At 42.9% G+C, this 26,585-nt stretch overlaps 7 protein-coding genes across 7 annotated transcripts; 4 read left to right on the top strand and 3 right to left on the bottom strand.

Moving 5' to 3' along the window:
• Positions 1-6,520: 6,520 nt before the first annotated feature.
• EAE98_007105 (uncharacterized protein) lies at positions 6,521-7,435 on the top strand. The gene is made up of 2 exons (XM_038954728.1): positions 6,521-6,915; positions 6,963-7,435. The coding sequence occupies exons 1-2, from the start codon at positions 6,808-6,810 to the stop codon at positions 7,236-7,238; spliced, it is 384 nt and encodes a 127-aa protein (XP_038808870.1). The 5' UTR covers positions 6,521-6,807; the 3' UTR covers positions 7,239-7,435.
• A 193-nt stretch (positions 7,436-7,628) lies between these two features.
• Positions 7,629-7,980, bottom strand: EAE98_007104 (uncharacterized protein; the record flags this gene model as incomplete). Its single annotated transcript, XM_038954727.1, has 2 exons — positions 7,629-7,819; positions 7,869-7,980. 2 exons carry the CDS (start codon positions 7,978-7,980, stop codon positions 7,629-7,631), a joined length of 303 nt encoding a protein of 100 aa, XP_038808869.1.
• Positions 7,981-10,061: 2,081 nt separating this feature from the next.
• EAE98_007103 (uncharacterized protein) lies at positions 10,062-13,843 on the top strand (the record flags this gene model as incomplete). The annotated part of the gene is made up of 3 exons (XM_038954726.1): positions 10,062-10,188; positions 10,254-13,422; positions 13,474-13,843. The coding sequence occupies 3 exons, from the start codon at positions 10,062-10,064 to the stop codon at positions 13,841-13,843; spliced, it is 3,666 nt and encodes a 1,221-aa protein (XP_038808868.1).
• A 1,827-nt stretch (positions 13,844-15,670) lies between these two features.
• On the bottom strand, positions 15,671-17,047 carry EAE98_007102 (uncharacterized protein; the record flags this gene model as incomplete). Its single annotated transcript, XM_038954725.1, has 2 exons — positions 15,671-16,316; positions 16,395-17,047. 2 exons carry the CDS (start codon positions 17,045-17,047, stop codon positions 15,671-15,673), a joined length of 1,299 nt encoding a protein of 432 aa, XP_038808867.1.
• A 759-nt stretch (positions 17,048-17,806) lies between these two features.
• EAE98_007101 (uncharacterized protein) lies at positions 17,807-18,400 on the top strand (the record flags this gene model as incomplete). The annotated part of the gene is made up of 1 exon (XM_038954724.1): positions 17,807-18,400. One exon carries the CDS (start codon positions 17,807-17,809, stop codon positions 18,398-18,400), a length of 594 nt encoding a protein of 197 aa, XP_038808866.1.
• Positions 18,401-20,601: 2,201 nt separating this feature from the next.
• EAE98_007100 (uncharacterized protein) lies at positions 20,602-22,283 on the top strand (the record flags this gene model as incomplete). The annotated part of the gene is made up of 4 exons (XM_038954723.1): positions 20,602-20,778; positions 20,837-21,396; positions 21,448-21,544; positions 21,597-22,283. 4 exons carry the CDS (start codon positions 20,602-20,604, stop codon positions 22,281-22,283), a joined length of 1,521 nt encoding a protein of 506 aa, XP_038808865.1.
• A 1,491-nt stretch (positions 22,284-23,774) lies between these two features.
• Positions 23,775-26,026, bottom strand: EAE98_007099 (uncharacterized protein; the record flags this gene model as incomplete). The annotated part of the gene is made up of 3 exons (XM_038954722.1): positions 23,775-24,779; positions 24,842-25,599; positions 25,672-26,026. The coding sequence occupies 3 exons, from the start codon at positions 26,024-26,026 to the stop codon at positions 23,775-23,777; spliced, it is 2,118 nt and encodes a 705-aa protein (XP_038808864.1).
• Positions 26,027-26,585: the final 559 nt, after the last annotated feature.

Here is a 26,585-nt window from a genome sequence, read left to right as displayed (position 1 = left end):
CTAGTACGTCAATGGTGCTCTAGTCGTCGACTCAGGTCAACGAACCGAGGTGAAGAAGGAAGATATTAGCATGCGCTCAATGATGCCACTTAGGAGTTGGGTTAGATGTACATTTTTGACATTACGAATATTACGAGGCTGGCAATTCTTGAGGCATGAACTCTTTAAAGTTCACTGAAAGGTATCAGAATGGTCTAAGGGCACTCAAAAAGGAAATGGAGGTGACGTGGAATAATTGCTTATACCTGGAAATGCGTATGCGATAGATGGATGATGAGGAGAAAGAGAAGAAATACAGAAACTTTTACTCCATCAATGTTTTGCATCTTGATGAATGGATCATTTTATTTGTATGCATGAGACAATTTGACTATTCTGTGTACTCGCTATAGACTTATGACAGATCCATGATGACAGAAGGCGAAGTTGAACACGGAAGTATACGAGATAATGGATGGTGTATGTATGCATCTTCCACTGTCTCACTTCAGCAGTGAGCCGCTTGGATAACTTGAACCATGGTAAAGATTAGATATCGAAGATAAAATGACATTTGCAATTAAGATGTCACGACGGACTACCATAAACGAATCCTGTAGTATCAGCTAGCCTCGGCCCTGGGAATCAGTAACCCAAAGTAAAGTCCAAACCCGTATAAACACATTTTGACGGCGAGCCGGACTGGATACCAGGATTACAATAGTGTCTGTGTTGTCCAAATTGTAATGTATATTGGCACCATAGAATATTGATCCGGGTATCATCCGGAATACGAGATGGCAGGGACTTGTGACACTGAAATAGATGGATCATAAAAACCGGTTTAGTAGACTACGTCTTGAGAAGGTAAAAATCAGTTAGCTTGTGAAGGGGCGAGGAAGACACGACAGTCTGCACGGAGAATCTGATTACCAAAGAGGTGCGAGAAAATGTGACTCGAAGGCTGAAATGCCAAGATACATCTGACAGGAAATATATCGATGTGTGAGGGAGGGAGGATTGGGCTACGAGATTGAGGAGTAGATATGTAGCAATCGAAATATTATAGGTGCTGGCACAGCAGCATTTTTACGTCCGAGAAGAAGAGCCATGATGTATGTATTGTCCAATCCGAGGTTGATGGTAAGGGAGAATGCCCCCTGAAAGAGATCGTAGAAGCAGAAGCTAGCTTCGCGGATGTTCGTCGGAAGCATCGTTCGTGTAGGGTGGTGTGAGAGAGCCTAGGCGATTGGAGCAGCCTTGGCATGTTTTTTGACGTCCCAAGGAAGAACAGTAACCTTTACCAGCTTCAGGTAATTTGTAGATCCGAGAAACCGTGTTTACGGTCCGGGTAATGGTTGCTGAGTTTTCAAAATGTATTGGAATTTGATGGAAGAGAACAAAGGGTGGGTATTCAAGTTTTCAAGAAATGAGCGATCGAAGAAACCTCGCGAAAGAAGTAAGCATAAGTGATTGTGTAAGGTAGCCATGGGAAACAAAATAGTAGCACAAAAAGAATCGGATGAATTGATGAAGTATAAGGTCCCTGGATGTATCAACACATACATGCATGACTGCAGTTGAAGATGATATGTGGGAGACTGTGCAAACTAAGCAGTGTGAAGGAGAACAAAACACAAAGTAGAAGGTAATACTGGGAGGAACTTCGAGACTGTTGTCAAAGACGATATCCGGCCCGCAAACGAATGGAGCAGGAAAACACTCGGTAAATAGGCTCGGGCTCGAATCGGAATGAAAGGCTAGAACACTGTGTGTGAAAGTTGGCAATGTAACTTCACTGGGAAATCTTCAACCTTACGCCGAGTTTTCCGAACGTTTGATTGGTATGATATTTCCAATCGGAATAATATGCTAATTAGGAAGGAGGAAGTGTCAAATCCGCATAGAATGTGGAGTAGAGCAGGGTGTGAAGTGGTGTGGTGTGATGATGCATCATAGAGTATTTTTTGAGGAAGAAGCGTGTGGGAATGTAACTAGGCAAAATGTCCGACACGACGTCGCATGAAATTGGAAAGTGTGATTTGGTGTATGCGAATTGATGCCTTGCATACCCTTCGGGCCAAAAAGGGCATTGGCAAAATTCTAAATATCGCATTTTGTCAAGTTCGGTTTACGAATTGACAGCCAGCAACTTTCAACGAATCATCTGCCGAGAGTATGGTATTGATTGCTCATAACAATTGATACGAGAAATGTATCATTCGAGTGCTTATCCCTAGCGAAGAAGAACCTGAGATATGTAATGGATATCTAGAGCCATGGTACCGCGCTAGATGTATGGGTGGCATAGCTCTTCTGCCTACCTTGACCGAGTGATATCATTCATGTGACTCAGGTATTATCATACGCAGATGCCCCTTGGAGCCCAAAGAGTAATCTGGCCATCTAACAGATCACACTCTCTGAGAAAAGACTAAACTTTCAGGTCACTGATGAATGGAAGTCAAGTAATATCCTGCATATTCTTGCATTCAGACAAAGATGTAAGCCGGAACTATAGAATGCTGTATTTATAAATGACATACGATATACGATATATGAACAATATACGAAGTGTAGTATCCATGCAGGATGGGAGACCCTATTTTGATGCTCAGGGGTCGAGTGGGAGTGGCGTGGGAGTGGCGTGATGGTGCCAGTAGATGAAACTGACGCGGGGAGGTCTGTCAAGTAGTAATTACCATGAAAAACAAGAAAGAAATACGGCAATCCTAGGTGGCAGAAACTTCGACCTCAGGATAAACATTTAAAACTTCAATTTAGATCTACTTTTAATAATGCATCTTGAGGTTCTAATATCAAACTTCAATAAAAGAGTCGAGCTTTTCTCTCAAGAAACCTGGAAACTGTTTGGATAGAAACAAAAGTCGAATGGGAGGGAAACGTGGTCTCCGGTCCCCCAAGATTCGGCATCCTCCGATGTTGAAGCTTACTTTCCCCCGTATTTGCAGTGAGTTTCATAGATATGAGCTAGTAGAAACCAATGCCATTTTTGATGACATGCATTTGCAGCCAATTGGGATATCCGCGGAGATTTGCATAAGACATTTGCACTACATCTTCGATCAACTTCGCGCCGTTCCGTTCACTTGCATCATCACAAGCATGCAGGTGGCTTTAAAGTAGTATTTTGGCTGGTCCATTGTTTCGGGATACGATTTTTGTTGCAAAAGGGTAGACAGTCGGTCAACATTGCTTCTGTCTGTTCCCCATACTAACATAGGTGAAAAGTACTCTATACCTGAGTATTAGTAGAAGAGTAGAAGAGTAGAAGAGTAGAAGAGTAGAAGAGTAGAGAGTTTCATTCGAAAGATCCATTTAATCCCGAAGAAAATTGGTCAACAGGCATGGAATTTGTTTTGTGCACGTGTGTCTCCTGCATTGAGAATTTAGGCTAATAAGATACCAGGAAAGATTCCTTGTTTGATATCGAAGTGGCGTCAATATTCTCCGAGAACACTATTATTAGATAAATACCTCAACAAGCACCGTTCAGATCTAGACTATCGGTTGGTGCTTTGAGAGGCTGACAGAGGTTCGACTTTTATATCTGGTGCAACAAAGCCTGCGAACTGATAATCGTGGCAAAATTGTGATTGGGTAGAGAGTCGATTATTAGGCAAGATGAAGCATACTTCTGATAATATAGTTCCAAGAGCGACATTCTAAGGACCGTGGAAAAGATTGACTTCTGGTGTAATGCCTTGAAATTGACTATTCAATGTCCAATATGTTTATCTCAGGGTGATGAATCTTAGTGGTTGTCGAGGAAGAAGTCTTTCCGCAGATGCGTTGCCACTTTGCGAAACTATCCATGGGGCCATTGAAAAATGCAACCTGAACTATAGCCAATCTGTGGAATCATCAGTTGAGAATAGCGTAATGTAATTCCAGATATTGATTTGATCGCAGCATGGATAGGTCCAAGAGCTGTTGTTCAACATAGCACCATTCAAAACAGAGATCCGTCTTGATGACATAGACTCATGCCTTGATTTATAACAGATGTCACTGTGGCTGTTGTACAGTAAGATCCTTCGAGAGGCTTTCAGCAACAGCGAGCTTTCGGAGAAGCTCCTCTGTGACTGCTTGTTGATTAGAGGTCTGTCAAATAACGGCCATCGCTGTCAACATTAGATATTGGATCCTTATTTAATCTAATGGCATCGAGGTTGATTCCAAGTACTTGAGTTGCTTTCTTCGCTATGAAAGATTTTCAGTCGATCGCATGGGTACTAATAAAGAAATTGATCTTGCATATGAAAGCGCCAGTTGAACTTGCGGATGCGATATAATCGTACATTCAGTATGCACATCATGCAGATATTCTTGTAAAAAATTCAAGCATGCAATCCACTGTGACACCGTCGTCTGTAGGCGTGTAAGACCCACAAACCGGAAGATTGACCCGGGGCCTTTTTTAACTGCCGTTGTTTCCAAAGGTACAGACAGACATGTCTACGTAGTCCAAAGCTTCACCGATATCTCGGTAATTGGCAGTCAATCATCAAACCGATCGTGGTAATAGAGGGCACGACAGCCGCGGTGTAATATGGCTTGAATTTCAACAATCGAAATCCAGGTTTTTGGAAGTGGCCTCGAAAAAAATCAGGCTGATGAAGCAAAGATCTCGCGCGGCAAGAATCAGTTGCCGGCCCGCGAGAATGCAAAATCTACAAGCAAAATTGAGATTTAAGACCTAACGGCTTAAAAGCTTGAGACTTTCATCCCAGCCAATGTAGGTCGACAGATTGAGAACATAAAGTGCTCTACTTGAATATATACTTTAACGTGCATATATCAACTCCGTAGCACAAGGTCTCTTGAAAGCCATTCAAATTCAACTGTTCCGATGGCATTCTAACGATGATAATCATTGAGCTTGTGCGTTGTCTGCTCGCACAGCGATTTGGTGAATTAGCTCAACAACTGAAAGTTGGAGTTCTGCTGCCGATCCTTGTCCTGTACGTGAGCAAAAGAAGATATGTTCGCGCTGTAGAAAGCTCAATTTCCAGATCTTCTCACTTAAATCAGGGCCATTTTATTCAGCCATTTCTGCGGTAACGAATCAGAGGCATCAAAACTCACACAAAACCGTGAAGCGTCTCACAACGCTATTTTATAGGCTTGTACCACGCAAGGTCATAGAATTTGGTTTCATTGGCCGGAGAACATCCCACTGCTCTACTATTCGTTACGACTGTGATGATATGAATTTAAAGAAACAAAGCCAAGAGTGAACTGTTCGGGGAAGCGGAGGCTAAATGTAGGGACACGGTATCAACAATGATGACTCCGAGCTGAAAGTCCGTATTGATGAATTCCGAGGTTGCGTGCACAAAAGATTTGCTGTATTCATATCCATGTAGACACATTAGTTGCACCGAAGATATTTGAGGCTTGAGGTACTATACTCGAGCTAGAGAAAGCGGAATTATTTTGAGCAACATACTTTTGCTTTCCACCACGTGTAACTACTCAATTTTGACAAAAATGTGATGGATTGATGTTTACCTATCCACGGGGCTGAGAATGCAGGAGCGGTCCAAATGCAACGGCCACTAAATCAAGTACCATTATCATCCTTGCGACGGCACAAGGGCGGGCAGGAAGTGTGGAAGCTGACCCGGGAAGCCTTCGCTAACGACCCGAACATCCTAGCACATTGCAGACGTCCGCGGATATTGGATTATAGATTCATATCTGCATTTATGTGTCAGCAATAATTACAATAACAATGCAGTCTATATTGTCTTTAATCTTAGCTGCACATGCCGTGTTTCGTGAAGGAAACTATGATGTCCCCAGTCGGATATGGATACAATCGCCAATTGATTTGCGGCGCAAGGCTCTCGAAAGATAGAAGTAGTCACCCATATATCATCGAGATGGGGCGATTGATTGCGTAAACTGCGTATGGGCCAGTAATAGGTGCATTAACTTAGCTGCATAAGTCTTGCGCGCCTGCAAGTTTGACAGGTGGAATGTTACATCGATTCTGATGATGATTCAACAAGCGACCGCAGAGGTACAGTCAACCAGAAAACACTCCGTATTCGAGATTGACTGCTTAAATATATCATGAATGAATCCGTGCCCGTTGTCAAATATGATATTCTTTTCAAAAGTGGGGTCTTGCCCTCGATTGTTTTTCTCTGTCGCATGGATCTTGTTGTCTGTTCATGGACTTCAGATGATTCAGTATATGGGAATCATACGTCGACTTCTCGAATATTATGAGTGCCACTGGAATGAAATCTAAAGCCACATTATTACGTATAGGACTCTATTTGGGCCTACTGCAGATGCGAGCGGATGTTTTCTTCCTGCGCTGCGAAAGCCGTGAAGTCTGCATGAATCATAATTGGAGAAACCACATGCATTCCGACACAAATCTGCAACATTGACTTTCCATGTAACTCTCATAAGATTTGAGCGGGGAAAACTTCGTTTTGATCCATGTAATTTGCCTCGAAGATTTAAAGTATTGTTGGCCTCTAAAGTGCCCTACTACTTTCCATGATCCTGGATGTCTTGATATCAGTTATATATCTTGACTCATCCAAATTCTTTCCTGCCAAAAGGTAGATATTTTACTCATACTTTTATTGAACCTCATTTGCAGGTTGAGAGTCCATACTGAGAATTAGAACAAGTATTTACATTCTCGGTGCCATATTAAGTCGTTAAAAGCTGCCCTGTTGTAGCCATCCTGTCATTTGAGCCGCTCTCCTACCAGCGGGTAGTGCAATCAAATCCGAAAGATATATTGCTGTTAGCAGTCAGTAAAAACATATTCAGAACACAATGAGTGGATCTGGTGGAGGATACTACAAGTACCGGTGTAAGTACTGGTTATTGTATAATTGCGAAAATTGGGTCTGGGTTAATAATGAATCGTGTGCAAAATGCTTGGTATGTCAATCGCCAGCCATGAGCCGATGCATGCTAATATCGGTCAGGCGAGCGGCAGAGATGAAATCATCGTTTCTGCATCTCAACTTAGAATGTCGAGGGAGATATTCGTGCCACAGATTCAAGATGGGAATTTGTATTATACAGTGATGGAGATTGTCGCTTTGAGCGACTTTGACAGCGGTTGGATAGTGAAGGAGCCAAAGAGCCCAGAGTTTCCAACAACCACGTCCCCAACGGCCGAGAGTCTTCCAGCAAACAATGGTGCTGTTTCTCAAGTTACAAGAGTGCAAATTTTACCAGCACAAAAGGATACTCGATAGATGACATACATCTAATCAATCTCCTTTGCTTTCTCCGGTTTTTGCGTTTGCTCGACAATGAAAGAATATTGTTTTTGGTGGATTATTTTCTCGCTAAAAGGGGTAATTTCCGATGTTGGCCGGACTGGGACGATTTGGAAACGAAAAGTGTTTTTCTGAAATTGCGACGGTCTATATTGGATTATCAAAATTCATTCAGCATCGTGTGGGGATATCTTCATGTGGTCAAGAATTTTTGTAATTGACCAAGTCGGCGGGTGAACAAGGGTGTAACAAAATCTTGAATCACAATATAACGGATTGCGTTGCGTGCGCATCCAGGGAACTCCTTGAAAAGCATGTGACCCTTTACGTATTTCGTACCATTGAAAGATCTTGCTCAGGAAGTACCTAGCAAATGACAATCCGCATAGGAGATTCTCGGATACAATCTTGAGAAATGAAGCTAGGCGATACACGGAGTCTGGAGAAAGGTTTCACAGCCTTGCGTGTTTGATATTGCATCAAATTGCCGGTCCTATTGAACGATAATATCCACTTTGACGAAGACAAAAGTCCGGAAACATTGGAAGTACATGTTTCTATCCTCAGTTAGCGTTTGCCTCTTTCGGTGAACTCAGCATAATTTACCGGCCATCTGCCTATCAATCATCTTGACGTCAATGAAGAAACTTTGAGATACAACGTCGTTCCCGAGTATTCGCAAATCGCTGTGCAAATTGATGTCTACTGTAGTATACATGTTGGAGATATGACATGATTGAGAAGAGCACAGTAATAAAAGTTCAAGAATAATAGCGATATTGTTCCACTCCGATTCGCCGAAGTTGTTCATACGGAGAAAGCTAAGTCACGTGTAAGACAATTATGCTTATCTAGTTCTCACTAGTCCTTAATCAGTAAAGTCGAACGCTCGCCTAGCTTCTGTCTCAACATCACTTCACTCAGGCTTCGTTCCTTCCACATCAACATCGTGTTTCCCACCCGTCTAGATTCCTATCTCTCCCCAAATCTCTTCTATATTGTTCTTCTCTTCCCCTTCCATCGATACTTCCCTCCTTCTCCATCATTCTTCCCTTATTGATGCGCTTTTATCGATATCTGGAAACGCAACATCGGTTACAGGGCATATGCTGCACATGCACAATACCTGATGATTTTCCATGCATGAATGAAGTGTATTTTCGTGGTGAAGATGCTAAAAGAAGTGATACTTGGAGAGGAGGTAATTGCACTTTTCTGATATACTCACTTCGATCGTATTTATTGGGAATCAGTGTATTTCAAGGCTTTGATGTTGACTAGAGAAGCATTCCGCTTTGAGAAGTGTCAATCTCGCATGCCCAAGCATGAGTAAGTTTAGGACAGGAAGGGTTATATCATGTTCTTAGAGTTTGATTTGATGCATCAAATTCGAACCAGTGGTTATGGCCAAGTCTCTACACAAGCTGCCAATACGTAACCACACCCAATCAATAAATCAGTAGAACGAGAGGAGCATTTTTACTGATTCGATTGTATTCGATTGTATCTTCTGTTTGTAGCCTGACAGGAACGGAATGGCAGGATCTTAACTGCAAAGCACCTGGGCATTCTGAATTCTCATGTGGCTGGACTCGCCACCATGCTTCCAAGTGCTTTGGTACTGGTAGTGGTGAAGATCGTTCGACAGACCATTTCTCTACATATCACGGTATCAAGCTCTAAGTTTGTAGTTGTAGGGAGAAGCAATGGCTCCGCTCCTATTAAAATTCATGGGTCATCTATCATGATTCCTTGATTGTTGCAGTGCTCGAGAGTAAAGCTTCAATCCGTGGTCCCTGTCTTGCTCTTGCCTCAACCAGCCTCATCACACCACACTGAGTAAGTACTAGGTAAGCATCAATGGGAGGAAATGACTTCTCGTTTGCTTGAAAAGAATTGTAAAAGTACCCAATATAGTAAGTGCACTTTGTGTCCTACATAACCGAAACTTCTGTTCCCTCAAAGAACAGCAACACCACTCCCTTCAATTTCAGTATTGCTGTTGACTGAATCCGTTCACCAGCAAGCTTTTCCTCCAACAGAGCCTCCCTCTGCCTCTTGCTACTCCTTGTGAAAGTCTCTTTATCTCTCTTCTATCGCTTTGTTTATGTCTGTCTCCCACTATCCAGACTTGCAAAATAAATGTTTGGTTTTCGCCCTTTTCAAACTTTTGTGTTTCTGATAACAATTTGACTCACTTCTGCTATACCAGTAAGTTGCATACCATCCCATCAACATTGACTCCTGTGAAGCTGTCCAGAGAATGAGATGGATGAAATGATATTCGAGATCAGAGAAGAGCATATCATGACTTTTGGATGACAACCATTACCATGACAATCTGATCAAGCAGTCATCCCCAGCTTCCAATAAACTATCCTCGAGGATGTTGGTTGTCTACCCCACCTTTCCTCACGTTGGCAGATTTGTTTTGACATTGCACATGCCCATTTTTCCACGCATTCACTTGAAAATATTCAATCACTGACTACTATCTTTGATTTTTTAGCGAGCCATCTTGAAAGGATAGGTATCAGGTATTCAAGAGAAAAAACCAACAACTCAATCTTCAATTCTTTTTTTGCGACAGGATTCCACCCTCCTCTTGACTTCCAATCAACCTCATTCTGCGATACCTTTCGCTGAACAACTTCAATTGTTTAAGAATAACCACAAGCGAGTAAAAGCTCTCAAGATCAAAACTTCGGTTCATTCTCACTCTTGTCGCAAATCACAAGATATAGCTGAGAGACGGCGTCAAACGTGGTGTTTGGCAATTCAATTCATCGACTTTCCGCAATGTCTTTTCTTGAAGATACAAGCATGAAGGCACACCGCTACACAATTGATCAATTGCTTGATCTGAAGAGATCCCTTCCATTTGTTTCTTGTGTGATCGACAACATAAACAAGCACCCTGATATTGGTTAGTATTATCCTGATCTTCCTTGAGTCGCCATTTGACAATTACTAATGAAACGACGTCTGCAGCTGCTATATTCACTCTTCCTGAGCAAGCATTCCACAACCCCCACACTTACACTTGTTTGACTACAATCCTCTCGAAACAATACAAGTATACACGTCCTGAAGTTACAACGCGCCGTGGAGAATCATCATCTTCTTCATCTCAATCAATGCGCAGTCAAGGTAGTTGGTGTTTACGTCAAAATACCAATTCGGAGTCACGCCGCACATTTGACAATCAAATCCAACCACATTCTGCGCCAACTAGCGTAGCTTTGCATCAGGCCGAGAACTTTAGAAGATTCTATAGAGCCGTTGTTTCTCCAACACACGTAAGAGTTACTGCTGGTGGTCGCATAGTTCCAAACACTAGAGCAATGGCACCACCGTCGTTTGAGCCAATTGGCAATAAGCATACATCCGAGTCTCTCCAGCAAACCAACGAGACTGAACAAATTGATCACAGCCGAGCTTCAAATGGTATTGCTGGGGACGCTCAAGCATCTTTAATTCCTGTTGGAGCTCAAGGCCCTCCAGGATTTCATCCTGTCTTTCCTGGCTCTTTCCTACCACCTTATGGCTATTTTCACCAAGGTGCACCAAATATGCCGGGCCAAACATTTAGTCACCCAGGCCACACACAGCCTCTTCATCAAAGCGCCAATAGTAACGATAGCACTAATAGCTCTTTGCAACCAGTTAGAGTCTCTCATCCTGGTCAATTTGACCCGAATCGTCCATACATGATGGTCAATAACCAGTTGTGTTTCCCCACCACAGGGTTTCCTCAACCTCCCAGCGGATTTCCTTCCGGCTTGGTGGGAAACCCACCATTTGGTCCTCCTATGCTAGGCGGCCCTCCAGGACACCATATGCCACACCCAATGCTTGGCCCCATTCCATTTCCAATATCTCCAGGAAATTTTCCGGTACCTATGATGCAACATCCTAATGGACAATTTTTCTCGATGATGCCACAACAAGCTCACACTCAGCAAACTCCGATGGCACCGATGCTACCACTCCAATCGACCTCCACCGATCAGACTCTTCAACAACATCGAGACCATCTCATGATGCTTGAAGATCACATATCCCGTCAATCGCTACAATCAGTTCCTTACTGGGCAAATCAACGTCAGGTTCTTATGGGAGAGATTGCGAGAATGACGAGCTTACTTCAATCTGAGCGCAATCAATCAGGCAGCGGCCAAACTGAACAGGCAAAATCTCAAACCTCGGTCGATGCGGGAAGCTCACTTGATAATTTATCTAACAAAAATGATATTCGAAGTCCAGTCATTGTCAGCTCTAGTCCAAGCACCACCTTACGCAGTCAGGAACCTTCCGTCGCTTATGCAAATTCGTCAACCACGCGAAGTGTTGATTCTCCAACCATTCCGCGAGCTTCCACTACTAAACTTGGATCTGGCTCACGATTGCCTGCTACAGCAGCAATGGCTCCACCATTCCAACCCCGTGGCTGTCGTACAGATCTTAGTGCTGCTGAATGGGATGAATTTGCGAGAGTGACAGATCCTCGTCCGGGAGGTCAAACATCACCACCAGCAACGCCGGAAAACACTGCTCAAAGATTGGCTCGGCTCATGGGTAACTGTCAGACACGTTGGGAGGACTCTGCTGCTGGCTCAAGCATGATCAGCATGCCAAGATCGCAGACGATGCCTGTACTTCAATTGCAAACACATGCAGCATCCTTGCCAAGTTTCCAGAGAGCTGAGACGCACCCTAACTCCGTTTCGCAGATGGCGCAGATGTCTTATGTCCCTGGTATGAATTCACATAATACAGGCCTCCAACCATACGCTCGAGTAAATACTCAAAGCTATGACCCAGAGAGATTCATTGCCCAAAAAGAGTACTTTGGCAATTTGGCAAGCAATATTTCAAATCACGGTTCTACTCGTCAAGCCCCAAGATTTGATACTGGTAGACAGACATCCGCACAAACTTCACCTGTCCATGGTAACAATAACAATCAAACCACATTCACTACGGAAGATTATCTCAACAAATGTCAATCGATATTTCTCAACGAAACAACTGATTCAGGTGTGACAAAATATGCATCACCATGGTCCAGTCCAGAACGAAATTCTGCTAGTCATAATGCTCTGGACACACGACCAAGAGCTGGCAGATCAATTCCACCATTCAGTTTGACTACCAAATCTCTTGCCAATGAGTTTACTAGCAGCTCTCACGGAGATCCGTCTCCCGAAGTTGTCAAAACACCACGTGCTATCTCTGCTGATGCTGAAGGACTCAAGATTCTCTCCGATGTCTTTGCTGAGACCCCTGAGGAGAAAATAAGCTCAGGCAAGAAGTCTGCAGTACTTCAGGGACCTCAACATGATATGCATGTAGCCTTACACAGCCCTTGCACTGAGCAGGCTACGAACTCCGCCGGTATAGGCTCGTCAACTCGTGGCGATCTTGATGTGACTTCTGAGTTGGAGGATCGATTTGCATCAACACCCACTCATTACTCCACTCAAACTACAAGTCATTCTCTTGATCGTCACTATACATCTGAAGATCTGGCTATTATCTTTTCTTCGGATGAACCTCGTGAATCGACACCGAAACGAGTCACAAGACCTGCTAGTACTCCGTCCTTAACACAAAGAGATCTTGGTATTATTTTTAACTCAAATGAACCAGATGCCCCAGACTCCTACCAGGCTAAAAAAGACTCAACTACCTCTGCCATCAATTCCAAAAAGGTTGGAGACTTGCGCAGTGCATCTCCATTGAACGACCTGCATGCAGAAGCATCTAAGCAAGACACAATATCAACTGGTACCGAGTCATTGACTCTTCAAGACCTAGGGGAGATTTTCGCATCGGGTTCTCCACAAGCCGTACCATCTTACAAGATTGAAGAGGCTTCTAGTGTTCGATTACACACATCTGAACATTTGGGTGGCATTTTTGCGTCCAACTCCCCAATCAGAGGCAGACCAGGTACCGTTACACCAACATATATGAACGGGGATGATGTAGATGATGATAAGAGTATTGGATCTTGGACCCGACGTGAAGATCATCGTACTTCGACAAGTACTCAGTCTTGTAATGAGAAGGAGAACTTGATCGTCACTCCGTCAGCTCAAGATGGTTCTCCAAAGAGTAAATCTAGTTTCGTTGAACTGATCAGAACTACAAGCAGGTGCGTAAAACCTGTTTCCTCAAACTTTCAACTCTTACTGATTATTTGTAGTGCTGTACAAAAGAACCAAATTTTGAAGAACTTGCTGAACCTTCAGCCTGCAACTCATTCAGCCATTGCTGCACCTGCCCATGTTTCTTCGGCTAATGCTCAAGGTATTGTTCCTCTCCAAAATCGCGGCTCGGCAGCAGCATCTCTGGCTCCTGCTATGGTCAACATGACATGTACCAATAAATCCTCAGCGGTCACATCGCCCCGGAGTATTGCTAGTCCAAGCACGCCAGAAAACCGTTCGCGTATCGGTCGTGGTCAATCTTTCCATCGCTCTCCAGAGCATTTAGGAAACGAGGACTATCTTGATTGCCTAAAAGAAATTGCCCGCCATACATCTATCAAGCGACGTCAAGCAGAACTTCAATGATGTGACTTTGTGACATTTTGTCATCCACTCTAGAATCTCATGTTCACAATTCATGCTACAATCGTAGTTTTCTCGTCTGCTTACCATGTTTTTCATGGAGTTCAACAGATATTGGAGACCATGTTGTATCAAACATGCACTTTCTTGTATTAATGGTTCGTTAGCACTCGATATCAAAATACCTGGACTTGCATCTGATGATTTGAACCCACTTATGCTAGGATTGGCTTTTCGTATCTTTGTACCTTTGCCGTTTACATTACTGTCTTTTGTTTTAATTATTTGGCCACAGACATACACACGAGTTTCTTTTTGTAGGATTATTTGGGCACTGAGCATTACGTTTTCTCAACATGAGATACGGCTTTCTTTCTCATAGTTGATATGAATTTGGCGGATAGTTTTATGAATGATATGGCGGGCGGGAATCAATAGGAGACGTGGATAATATGATCGGGCAGGCTCTATGGTTTTCTTTCTGATACAATTTCGTTATTTCCTTTTTTCCTCTTTGCAGAAGACTGTCAATCAGTCAGTATTGATATTGAGGTTTCAGATTGGTGAGGAAAATACTAGCATTCTTGTTTCATAGTCAAATAAAATTAATTATGTAAAATCTTTGGTATATTATGACACGATGTAACATGACGTTGAATTGACTGGTGCGAGGAGACCTCATGGAGAATATGCGTGTCTCGGTGATTCTGTCGGTATTCCATGAAGGATGTGGAATGTTTTGCCAAGGTGATGGGATTGCATCATCTTTAATGCTATTTATATGGAACCACTGCTCCAAAACTTGAATCCCAGCTCTATAAGAAAACTCTCAAACACGACCCTCGAATGTCTCAACCCAAGCTCAAGATATCTCACAAGCCAGCAAACACTGCGTACATTCTGACCAAGCCAAATCTTTGAAAAGATAGGAGTGGTAGAGTCAGTCAAATGTGGAGATTACATGGTAGTTTGGGCCTTGAGATGATAGAGGTTTGTATCTATCTCTCTACTCTTTTATGTTTTTTTTTTAAGTTGTTGGTGTGATTAACTAGGTAATTTTCGAAGTTTCATATGTAATCTTATATTCGGTTGTTATTTGAGGTATTCGGGGAGTTTTGTGGATAGAGATAGGTGGGTGGGTGGATGATGTGTTTTTCGAGGGGGGGGAGGGGGTGAGTGGGAGGTTTATAGTGTAGGTATCTAGTAGGTATTTGATGTTTTGGGAGGGGGGAAGGGGGGGAGGGAGGAAGGGGGGGAGGGAGGGATGGATGGTTTGGAATGGAATGGATATATGCTTTCGGGGAGGGAAATCTTGTTTGGGATACGCGTTGTATTTATTTATTTATTTATTTATTTATTTATTTATTTATTTATTTATTTATTTATTTATTTATTTATTTATTTATTTATTTATTTATTTATTTATTTATTTATTTATTTATTTATTTATTTATTTATTTATTTATTTATTTATTTATTTATTTATTTATTTATTTATTTATTTATTTATTTATTTATTTATTTATTTATTTATTGTTTGTTTGTTTGTTGTTTGTTTGTTTGTTTGTTGTTGTTGTATACGGAGGGGGTGATCGATTGATTTGGATGTGAGAGATGTTCAAGGTTTATGATGTATAAGTTGGAGGGAGGATGGAGTTGATGAATGTACTATCATTCATTACCTACCCTTGGCCTGTCCTAGCCGTGGGGAAAAGTAAAAAGCAACTATGTTGGTGGGAGACCAATTCTCAACATTAATATATATAGCTACATCATAAACTCATGAGATTGTATATCATCCAGCCCGTCCGCAAAACACTCATAAATCTCTCATTCATCCTCTTCATCTTCATCTTCATCTTCGCCATCCGTACTAACTTGCGTTAAAGTAGGTGGAGGCCTACTACTCATGTTCTCCCTCTTCACACTTCGCCGCCTCTCTTCGTCATCTACATCCAAAAATGTACTTTCATCATCCAACTCCTCAGGTCTATTCCTTTGCGTTCCTCTCGGAGCGTCATCCTCATCATCGCTATCCTCACTTCTGTCTCTCTGCGTCGCCCTCTTAACCTGTCTCAACAACAATTGATCATCATACATATCTTTCATGGCAATTAAATTCTCACACCCAATCGCCGGACACTTAACCACTCTTTGTCCAGCCTGATTTGTTGCGTTTTTCCCATGATATTCGATGATTGCTTCTTTCTCGAAACTGTGATTGCACTTGTTATTGGTGTATGGGAAGCGAAAAATTGCAAATGTGAGTGGACATTTGAGATCTTTGACGACTCGTTCAATAACAATCTCGTCATCGGAAGACTCTTCTTCGGCTTGTCCGTTGGCTTGAGTAGATGGGTGGGAGCGGTCCGAGGGGAACCATGTGGATTCTTTGGGGAGGGGTAGGTCTCCATCTGGATGAAGGGAGTCGTGGACTACACGCTTGAAGCTCTTGTAGTCGTTATGGGAGGCGTATCTGTGGGAGAATTAATTAGTCTTGGCCCGCATATTTGACTCTAAACTTTATGAGAGCACAGATACAAGGACAATATACCTTTTTGTCATACTTTCCGCCTCATATTTTGACCTATACTCCTCCTTGATTTGATCCAGCAACTCCACTGCACTTATGGCCACTCCATCTTGCTTCACTTCCTCTTCATCTTCTTGACCCCTAGTCCTTCGCATTGGAGGAGCTGGATTAGCCTCAGCCAATTTACCACAAACATCCCTAACGACCAGATCATTCCTCTCCACCTCATCACCCTTATCAATCAAGACCCGCATCGCCAACTCCGCCTGCTCCGTCCAAATTTTAACTTTTTTCGCCAAATGTTTCGTATGAATTTCCAAATCTTTATGATCCGCCGGAATCTCCTCATCCTCTTGTCCATCCCTCTGTCTCTTCCGCGCATTTTTCTCTACTTGTCTTTTGCGCTCCCAGATCCTATCGTTATTGGCGACAGTGGTGTCTGTGATATTTTTGATCGCTTGAATTAGATGTTTCTTGAGCTTAGCGCTATTGTGAAGAGTACGAACATTGGAAATGGCTCGTTGTGCATCGGCCGAGAGGGGACATGTTGGTGGAGTATATTCTGGGAAGGGAATTGATCCGTTTGGATTAGAGGGGCGGGATCTGCCTGGTGCAGGAGATGATTGTGAGCCATGGCGCTCAGCGCCTGTTTGGAGTCGTCTGCGGACGGACATGGTATTAGATATTGGTGCTGATGTATATTTGTCGTCGAAGGTGGGTTTTAATTATGATGTGGTGGGGAGACGCGCTTGGTCGCATGAAATCTGGGGACGCGAACTTTGGTGTATTGGTCCGCGAGCCGTTAGCGTGAGCACATGATACGGCATATTTTATATTGTATTCATTCCTGAACTGTTTCAGTGGAAATCAGAATTTTTGCAGCATTAATCATTTCTACAACAAAGATCGTGAGTCTTGTAATTTTTTTGGATGTACATTATTTTAGAAATTGTTGTTTAGTAGCAGCAAGGCTCTATTGAAGTTGCGATTCCAAATGCTCAAATTTATTTGCTTCCTTCGTTTGCACGGCTTTGGGATAATTTACTTGAGGCATTATGTTGGGCAATAACAACCTTAGCTAGGCTTTTTTGTTTTGCGCGTTGAAGTTACTGTGCTTCGATGCTAAGAGAAGAAGAGGTAAGAAGACAGAACGGCTCTGCTGTCATTCGCCCTTTCAGGCAGAATTGAACATCTAGCCCTGTCTCGATGTAGGGAGCATGAGCAATCCGCAGTCAAAGTTTCAGACTTTTCATTCTGCTTTGTTCTACGACTATATGATTCATTGTATCACTCTTGCTATCATCATCATCATCTCTCACTTCGAACCTTGATTTTCTTTTTCTACGGTTTTATTCTCCTCCGTAGCCATCAATATTTAATGACATTTGCACAGTTCCGAGGGACCGTAAGAAGATTCATCTTTCATCCTTCAAATGGCAGACTTTCCAACGATCACCGACCGCTCTTACGGCATTTACGCCATCCGTTACCTGCCCGGCCTTACGCTCTCCACACCTCCACCCGTTCCAAGCACAGAAAATACTGAAGTCCTACTCATCCTTCAAAAAACTATTTGGGAGAGTGTTCCCCCATTTTGGTGTTTCCCAAAGGGTCATGCAGAACCTGGCGATGCGTCGACATTGTATACTGCCATTCGAGAGCTCGAGGAAGAGACATCCTTGAAGGTTGAGCCTGAGGATGTCTTGAGATTCAAACCAGCTGAACACACAGGGGAGATTGAGGGACAAGATTCTAAGGACTGGGATGGAAGTTTTTCGGAGAGATACATAAACCCAGTCAGAAAGAATGGAAAGGAGGTTAGGTATTGGCTTGCATTAGTTGGAAAAGGAGAGGGAGAGAAGGAAATTAAGCTCCAGGAAAAAGAGGTTGCGGGATACAAGTGGTGTTCGTGGGATGAGGCGGCGGAAAAGGTGACTTATGACGAAACAAAAGCAACATTGAGGAGAGCGGTGGCCATGCTTGAGGGTCACGGGAAGGTTGGTGAGGAGTTCAAGGCTAAAGTTTGAAGGAATAATGGACAATGATCGGTAAGAAAGAAAATTTCTCATGGCTATCACCAGCTAACTATGCTCTCAAGTCAACACTGTTGTTAGATCTAGACGGCTGTGTACAGCCGTCGATCAACTCGATATTCTTGTGTTTGATTCGGTGAACACATAAGATGGTGTGCTCGTGAAACTTATCTCACAAAGCTGATAGGGCTGAAGCTTTTCATAGAAACATGATACACTAGACTCCAATATCTATCAATAACACAAAAAGCGGTGCCACAGCAGTGTGCAATTCTCGACACATGGTTGAGGAATTGGATAGAAGGAGACGCAAATCACAAGTGATACCTAACTTCCCAAAACTTGTTAAACTACATCCTCGAGCATACGCAATGGAACTGGCCAAATCCTACGATAGCCGTGAGAGATAACAATCGAAACTTTGACCTTCGGATATCGGTCCTGTGCCAAGATAATAGCTCTTGCCCGACAGTTTGGATGGAACTAGATCTAAATCGAGATCCTTGATCTGCTAACACGTCTCCAGAAATTGCCAATTCTGAGAAATATTAGAAAAATGGTAGACTTCGCCGTTGGTAGCCAATCCAGGAACCTGTATATTGCACATGCAAATGTTCGAGTAGTGGAAGCAGTAGTGGATAGAGGAAATCGGACTTAGGGATGATCCTCCTTGGATCAGGTTAGTTGAGTGAACTCGCAAGCATTTCTCAACCCATTTTGATTCATCCGATTGTTGACCGGTGGACTTTGAAGTTTTTAGTGTGCCCCATTTTCAGAATCGGGCAAACCGATGTGGTGTGGCTCTGTGGGTATTTTTCCCGATAGGCGTTGCTGATCATCGGAAATGGGCGTGCTTCATCATCTCTTCATGATTGGATCTCGGTGCTGACTGAGCTGAGAGCTCCACAGCGAAAAGCTTGATTATCTCACAAGAATGTGTTTCCCGTCGGTATGGCGGCGGCTTTTAAACTTTTTGAAAACGTGCCAAGTTGGCGGACGTAAGTTGTAACGTAGGTTGTGGGTAATATTCGAGGTAGTAATGGAAAAACATACTCATGACGAAGTGAAGGCACGATGATCTGGTCGAGTCGTTGATATACTCGTTTGTTGATGACGAGTGTGTTGCAAATTGGTGTGTGTATCTATCAATGGAAGTCCAAGATTACCGTGGTTATCATCTATGATTGTCTGTGACTATCTGCGACTATCAGTCACAATGCATGTTATCGCAAAGACCTCGGCCGTACTTTCCCATTTGAAAAAGTATGGAGGGGTGGGGGAAATGTCTCAAACCATTTTTGAACATTGTGCTCCATCCAAACTCCACTTCCCCACCACCGGATAAATAAATACTGATTATTGGATGGAAGTTTCTAGTATCGACGCTTGATTCCTCGTCCAGCTCACAACGTCACAATCTCTCGAGCCACCATCAAATAAAAGATCAAATACGGCGTGAATAAATCGCGGCTTCGAATTTGTATTGTGGGTATCAATCTCATCACATGCAGCTCAACGGCCTGCTTGTTGGTTGCATCGCAACAACACGATGGGTTGATGAAAGCGTTGCTTGAGCCTTGAGCTGAGCACCTGCCAGATTTGATTTGTGTTTGACAGATGGGTGGCAGAACTCTAGAATCCTATGCAATCAGAGAAATTGGAAGGGATCATCAGGTTCAACCTCAATGGAGTGGCAAGCCTTGTATCGCAGTCTGACAAATGCATTGCTGTTGCTAGTGTATCTGAATGGATTCACTGCAACTAAAAAGATGCTTGCTGCAGGAGAATCTGCATGTTACCCTACACTTGCTTCTACTGAGGGGCAAGTGAATACGGAAGAATGAATATGATGTTATTCGACAGCTACGAAGCAGGTATGCAAATGCCAATACGGTAGGCATATTTTAGATTCAAAGTTAATCACCCCTAGCACACGAAGCTTAACTTTATTTCGACGGTATTACCTATTACTTACCCTGTCCCATTCTAGGACCCCCAGACATTTCGGTAAAAGCTGGGTTCGGTTTAGCTAACTAGTAGATATCCATGATCCTTCACTCAAAAGTTCGCACATTGTTCTGTTCATTTAAGACTCCTTGTCTACCCGGTTTTTGAGAACTTTGTCTTCAGTCTTCCTCAATATCCCCCGTTGAAAATATAAGTCGAGGTTCTTGTGCGACCATCATTCGAGGAAAATGTTTAATCGCAGCAAGAAATCTGCGGCTGATGCCAATGATCTTGCTATCGATTCCAATTCGAGTCCGCAGAATCATGAAGACCCTCTCGCCAATATCCCAAAGACAAAATGGGAAAAACTCTGGCCAGCTATGGCCTGTGGTTCGGGATTGTTCTCTGATGGATACATCAATAACGTATGCTAATTCCAGCCACAAGTTCGGCTATGATAAACATACTAATGTGTGCGTACAGGTAATCGGATCAGTATCTACTATGCTCGGAGTAATCTACGGAGACGTATACACAAAATCTGCCGCCGTGAAAAACATTTCCGCAATCACATTTGCTGGTACGGTTGCGGGTATGCTCATATTTGGTTATACCAGTGATAAATGGGGCAGAGCAAACACACTCACGCTGTCCACGGTAATTCTTATCGTCTTCGCTGCTCTTGGCGCTGGCTCATATGGATACCACGGAAGTGTACAGGGTCTATTCGCTGCACTTGCTGCTTATCGTTTCCTGGTCGGAGTCGGTATTGGAGGAGAGTATCCGGCTGGATCTGTCGGTTGCTCCGAAGCTTCTGGAGAATTGAAAGAGGGTACCCGAAACAGATGGTTCATCATCTTCACGAACGTTATGATTGATTTCGGTTTTGTCATCGGCGCTTTTGTTCCATATTTATTGGTTGTCATTTGTACAGAAGACCATTTGCGGGCTGCCTGGAGAATCTCACTTGGACTTGGTGTAATCCCACCATTGCTTTTGTTCTATCTTCGATTGAAATTGAAGGAGCCAGAAGAGTTTCAAAGGTATGTGCCATGGCTGTTGAACGTTCCTCGAACTCGCTAATCCATAAACAGAGAGAGCATGAAAAATGCCAAAATTCCCTATGGTCTTGTAATTAAGTACTATTGGTTTAGGCTATTAATAGTTTCCTTGATTTGGTTCATCTACGATGTATGTGAATATTCAAATCATAAAATTGGTTTACACTAACACATAACCATAGTTCTCAACCTACTCGTTTGGCATTTACTCCTCCAAAATTCTCAGCAACATTTACGGAGATACGGCGCCACTATCTCAATCTTTCGGTTGGAATACCGTTATCAATCTCTTCTATATTCCTGGCGCTGTTCTCGGTTCTTTCTTCTCCGATATGGTCGGACCTCGCTATGCTCTTGCCATAGGAGTCACATTGCAGGGTATTGTTGGCTTCATCATGTCCGGCTTGTACCCAGTTTTATCTCAAGTCAAGAATGTCCCCGCATTTGTCGTCGTGTACGGAATCTTCCTTTCCCTCGGTGAACTCGGTCCAGGTGACAACATTGGACTCCTCGCGTCCAAAACTTCGGCGACAGGTGTTAGAGGACAATACTATGCTATTGCAGCCGCTATTGGTAAAGTTGGTGCCTTTGTTGGTACTTATGTTTTCCCATATATCGAGGCAGCCGGTGGCAGTGGAAATGCTTCTGCGCAGTATCCATTTTACGTCTCGAGTTCGGGGTGTATCTTGAGTGCAGCTTTAGCGCTCTTTTGTTTACCACATATTGGCCAAGATACTATCACAACGGAAGATGCAGCTTTCAGAGAGTATCTGGAGAGTAAGGGATGGGATACCAATCAAATGGGTTTGGGAAAAGTGGATAATATTGAAGAGTCTCCTATCAGACAGGAGATTGGAGAAAAGCAGTAGGAGACTGTTTCTTCCTTGTGCGAGGAGAGGGGTAGCTTTAATGAGTAAGGAGTGGACTGATGGTTATAAACAGAGGAGAGCTAGACATGGGGAAGAAGTATGTAATGAAGTAATGACCTCGTAGAGAGATACCTACCTAATGATACTATTAATCGTCAATCTTCTGAAGATACTAGTAGTTTGTTTCATCCGATGTCCACATGTGACGCGTTAGTACTCATGTAGTGGTTAAGATATTGATTATAACTACGTATTAGATGAAAATACACCACGTTACTAGAGTAGTACTCGCCCCTTGTGTTTCAAATTTAAATTCTGTCATCGTGCTTACCTGCGGTATTGTAGAATGGTAATTGTCTTGTTGTTTTAGATGCAGATACAAGTGTAGTGTTATAAGAGCATTCTTTACCTTTCTGCTTTCATACTTCGTGTCTTTTACTTTATGTTTCATGCTCGTTAATGAGTCTTTTGCTTTATTTCTTTTATTCTTTTTTGAAGTTTATTTATGGTTTATGATTTGTGGTTTATGGTTTATTACTGCTGAGTCCTGATTCTTGAGTTTGTGTGGAGGTGTGGAGAAGATTGATGTGGAGAAAATTGATGGGATGGGATGGGATGGATGGGATGGGATGGATTGTTTGCAGATAGTGTGGAATCTGGAGTCTGGGGTTGAGATTGGGGGTTTTGTGGCGTAATGGTTTTGTATTTTGATAGTTTGGTAGTTTGTATAGGAGAGCTGGAGGTTGGAGAGTGAGTGGGTGGGAGGTACGGGAGAATGGGTGGTTTGGAGGAGATTTGAAGAGGGATTTGGGGGATAGAGAAAGGGGATGAAAGCTATGGCTGAGGGGGTTACGATGGGAGATCAGATCTGGTGGAGAAACCCAGGGATTAGAAAACCTTAGTGGGAGTTGGGAGGAGGTAGGAGGGGAAGTAGTATAGCTAGAGGTGTTTGCGGAGATAGGGTAGGAGTTCGTAGGTTTGTGATCTCCTGTTTAATGGGGAGAGATTTGGAAAGGAATTTGTATCTGTATGGCGAGGGGGCGGAGGGATATTCTGTGAAGGGAAGGATGGGGGAGTGGGAGGTGGAGGTGGAGGAGGAGGAGGGGGAAGGAGGTAATTTAAGGTTATAGGTTGTGTCTGTGAATTCATTCATTATTGAACTTCTTTGTTTCCATGTGGATCTGACGTACAGTTGTACACTGATGTTCTGTAGAATCTTGGATCTGAATGGCTTTGATATTTTGATCATTTGAGTGTTCACAGTTATTTCAATATTCAAAATCATTTTAAAGACGCCTGGATATTCAGAACTGTTTAATATTCAAATGCAGTCGGATAAATCAGATTGCTAACTCCAAGATACATTGATACTCCAAACATTTCCAGGGTTCTCTTTTACCACTTCAACTCTTCAAATCAAACGAATCTTGCATTTCAAATAATCAAAGGCAATGGGATTTTTACCAGTCAATCTACCGTGGGGGAAACGTTCTATATGATCGTAATCTCTCGCAAACCTGCAGATTCTTTTTTGAAGACCAGTGAGTCATCCCCTGTCTGTTCAATATCACCAAGAGATGATAGAAATGGATCTTCTATGGAAACTTTCCCGGTGTACCCAATTTCGACTGAAATAGGTGTAAAGTACTCCAACAGTCCCACACGGCGATATTCGTTCCTGGTGACATCAACGCACTCGAGGATAAGGCCTTTGAGATATAAACACTTCCGATCGAAATGTAGATGGATAGGCAAACAGTACAACTGGTTTATTGAAGTCTTAGTTCTCATGTTGACATCATCCTCTGTTATCATTGCAATTCTGGGTTTGCCATTGAAGAGGACTTTGCGTGGCCCTGGCCCTGGCTTTTCGTTTTCGTCTAAGACTTCAAGATCGATCGTTTTTCCTAGAAGTTTTAGATGACCGCCTTGAACTTGACCAAATTCGTCTTCGCCGACAAGATCTATGACCACTTCCAGGATTTCTACTAGGTAATCACTTGACGAATAGAGATACATAGAAGTAAGGATAACGCGCCCATCAATTGAAGCCCAAGACCATGATGGTGCTCGATATACCCTTGATTGAAGGACAGAATTGCCACTACGCCACGCTAGCTGGAATACAAGATCAACTTCCCAAAGACCAGCTAGATATCGACATCTCATGAAGGGCTGTAGTTCCCTTGCTATGGCGGAAATTGCAACGAGCTTGTCGGAGCCTTTGCTTAATTTTCCTCGTGTATAAGCGGATAGAGCTGAGTCCCAAATCAAAAACCCACGGGTTAAGCGCTCGTATTTTTGAGATGGTGTCTCTACCTCAAGATCCAGATCAGTGAGATATTGATCCTGATGTTGAAGGGGGCTCAGGGTTTTGAAATTTGTTGCTTTCTCTATAGGTGTCCCAAATGGTGACGATTCAGAGGCTTGCAATTCTGCACATTCCCAAATGAGTTGTCTGTCTGAAAAATGGAGAACTCGGGGACTTAGAAGGCGCTAGATTATCTTTTTAGAATAACAGATTAAGTGAGCATGTTCGTCTAGTGCAATGTGCATACCTCTTGAACAACCCAAGAGCGCTGGTTTACAGGGGCATTACTGATGTCCCTGGTCCAGGTAAACTCTTCTTGAATGTCATAATAACCCTGTAGAGCTTTAGGCCTAGAATCTTCTGGCAAAAGGTTGGAGTTGGGTATTGATTGTTTGCTAGCGCTACGAAAGTATATCTGATTCTGAGAAAATTCTACTCTGGTGGGCAGACAGATGTCCAGATCACGATCAAAGAAGCATCCCGCAGTGTCATCGATTGCGGCTGTGGCGGTGATAGTGCACTTGGAATATTTATATACCGTGCTCATGAGTGATGCCTCCTGGCGCCAATCATCCTGACAGTTTTGCAAAATGCACAGAGAATCGATCCATATATATTCCAGCCCAAGCTTTTGACAAATGATAACTGCGTGATCAAATGTCTTCATGGATTCAAGGCCAAGTATTCCTCGTGTCCATGTACTGATATTCTCACTTGTCAAGACTAATCTCTGGGTCTCTGGAATGTTGCCCCAACAGTGAGATAATGTGGCGTAATCTACTCCTATGGGGATATTCCCCATCTTTCGCAAACATAAGACTAAATCATTGATACCTTTGATGCGAATCAAGCGACTCGGTGTCCATTCTTTCAACGAAGGAGGACGAAGATGTTCACATCTTCGATGCGAACTCATACATGTCTTTAGCCAATGATTAGCAAGTACAAAGCAAGCATCGGAGCCTGTATTGGTAGTTTCTTGGTAACCAGGAAGCAATAGTCGATCTGAAACCACTATCAGTAGGTACCATGCACACAGACTTCAGGCTGTGATGAACTTGGGAATAGATAGGATACCTTTAGAAGGATCAATCTTTGTAAGAAAAATACTGCAAATCAGTCGGAATGCATTGTCAGGGGCAGGGGCAATCCAGATTGCTATATTTGATTGATCACCCCATGGCAAGTATAAATGCCACCGGAATGTCAAACCGAAAGCTGCAAGTTCATCATCAACCATATTAAGAGCTTCGTCATCTATCTGTGCCCAAATTTTCTTGCATAGAGCACAGCCTTTATCAAGCGCCCTCTTGAAGGCATTATAAGTAGCATGGTGTTTGAATGATCCCCAAGTTTCTCCGAATACGGGTTCACCTTTCGCGAGAGCATCCGCTATTGTTCGAAGAAAATCCGTACAAGTTTCACAGAACATTGCAGCAGGAGACTTGTCTTTAAAGATTGCAATGAGATGAATAAAACCAAAAATTGAATGCGGGGTAGAAGACCTTTTTACATGTTAGACGTGTGTGTACGTCGGACATGCAGCCCGAACAAGACTCTGACTGGAGAACTTCTCTATCGTCCAATGAGGAAGGGGGTCGATATCGTCACTTCCATTTTCCGAATGCAGTCGAACATGCAGATCTTCCTTGAAAATTCATACAAGGTGTCAATGTCCACCAGACAGACACGTGTATCGAATCGTCGCCCTCGGGTTGTCTTTTCTCTTAATTATCTCTATAAAGCAACAGTACAGCAAGTAAACTTTCGCTATGCTGTCTACCTGTATATTGATTCCGCGACGGAAGATCGAATTCATCTAACTCTCATTCTTATCTCTACACCACTAAAAGCCCATCCCTCTCAACCCATATCAGCCTAATCACACTGTGGATAACGATTAATAAGCATGCATTCACTGTCATTTTTGAGGCTCTACATCAATTGTCAAGCCAAAATGATAGAGACAATCAGATATTCAGATTTCAAAG

The sequence above is a fragment of the Botrytis deweyae genome (genome assembly GCF_014898535.1).
Source record: "Botrytis deweyae strain B1 chromosome Unknown BDEW_016, whole genome shotgun sequence".
Classification (NCBI taxonomy): Eukaryota; Fungi; Ascomycota; class Leotiomycetes; order Helotiales; family Sclerotiniaceae; genus Botrytis; species Botrytis deweyae.
The sequence above is the reverse complement of the archived record's forward strand: the minus strand, read 5'-3'. Positions and strand labels throughout refer to the sequence as shown.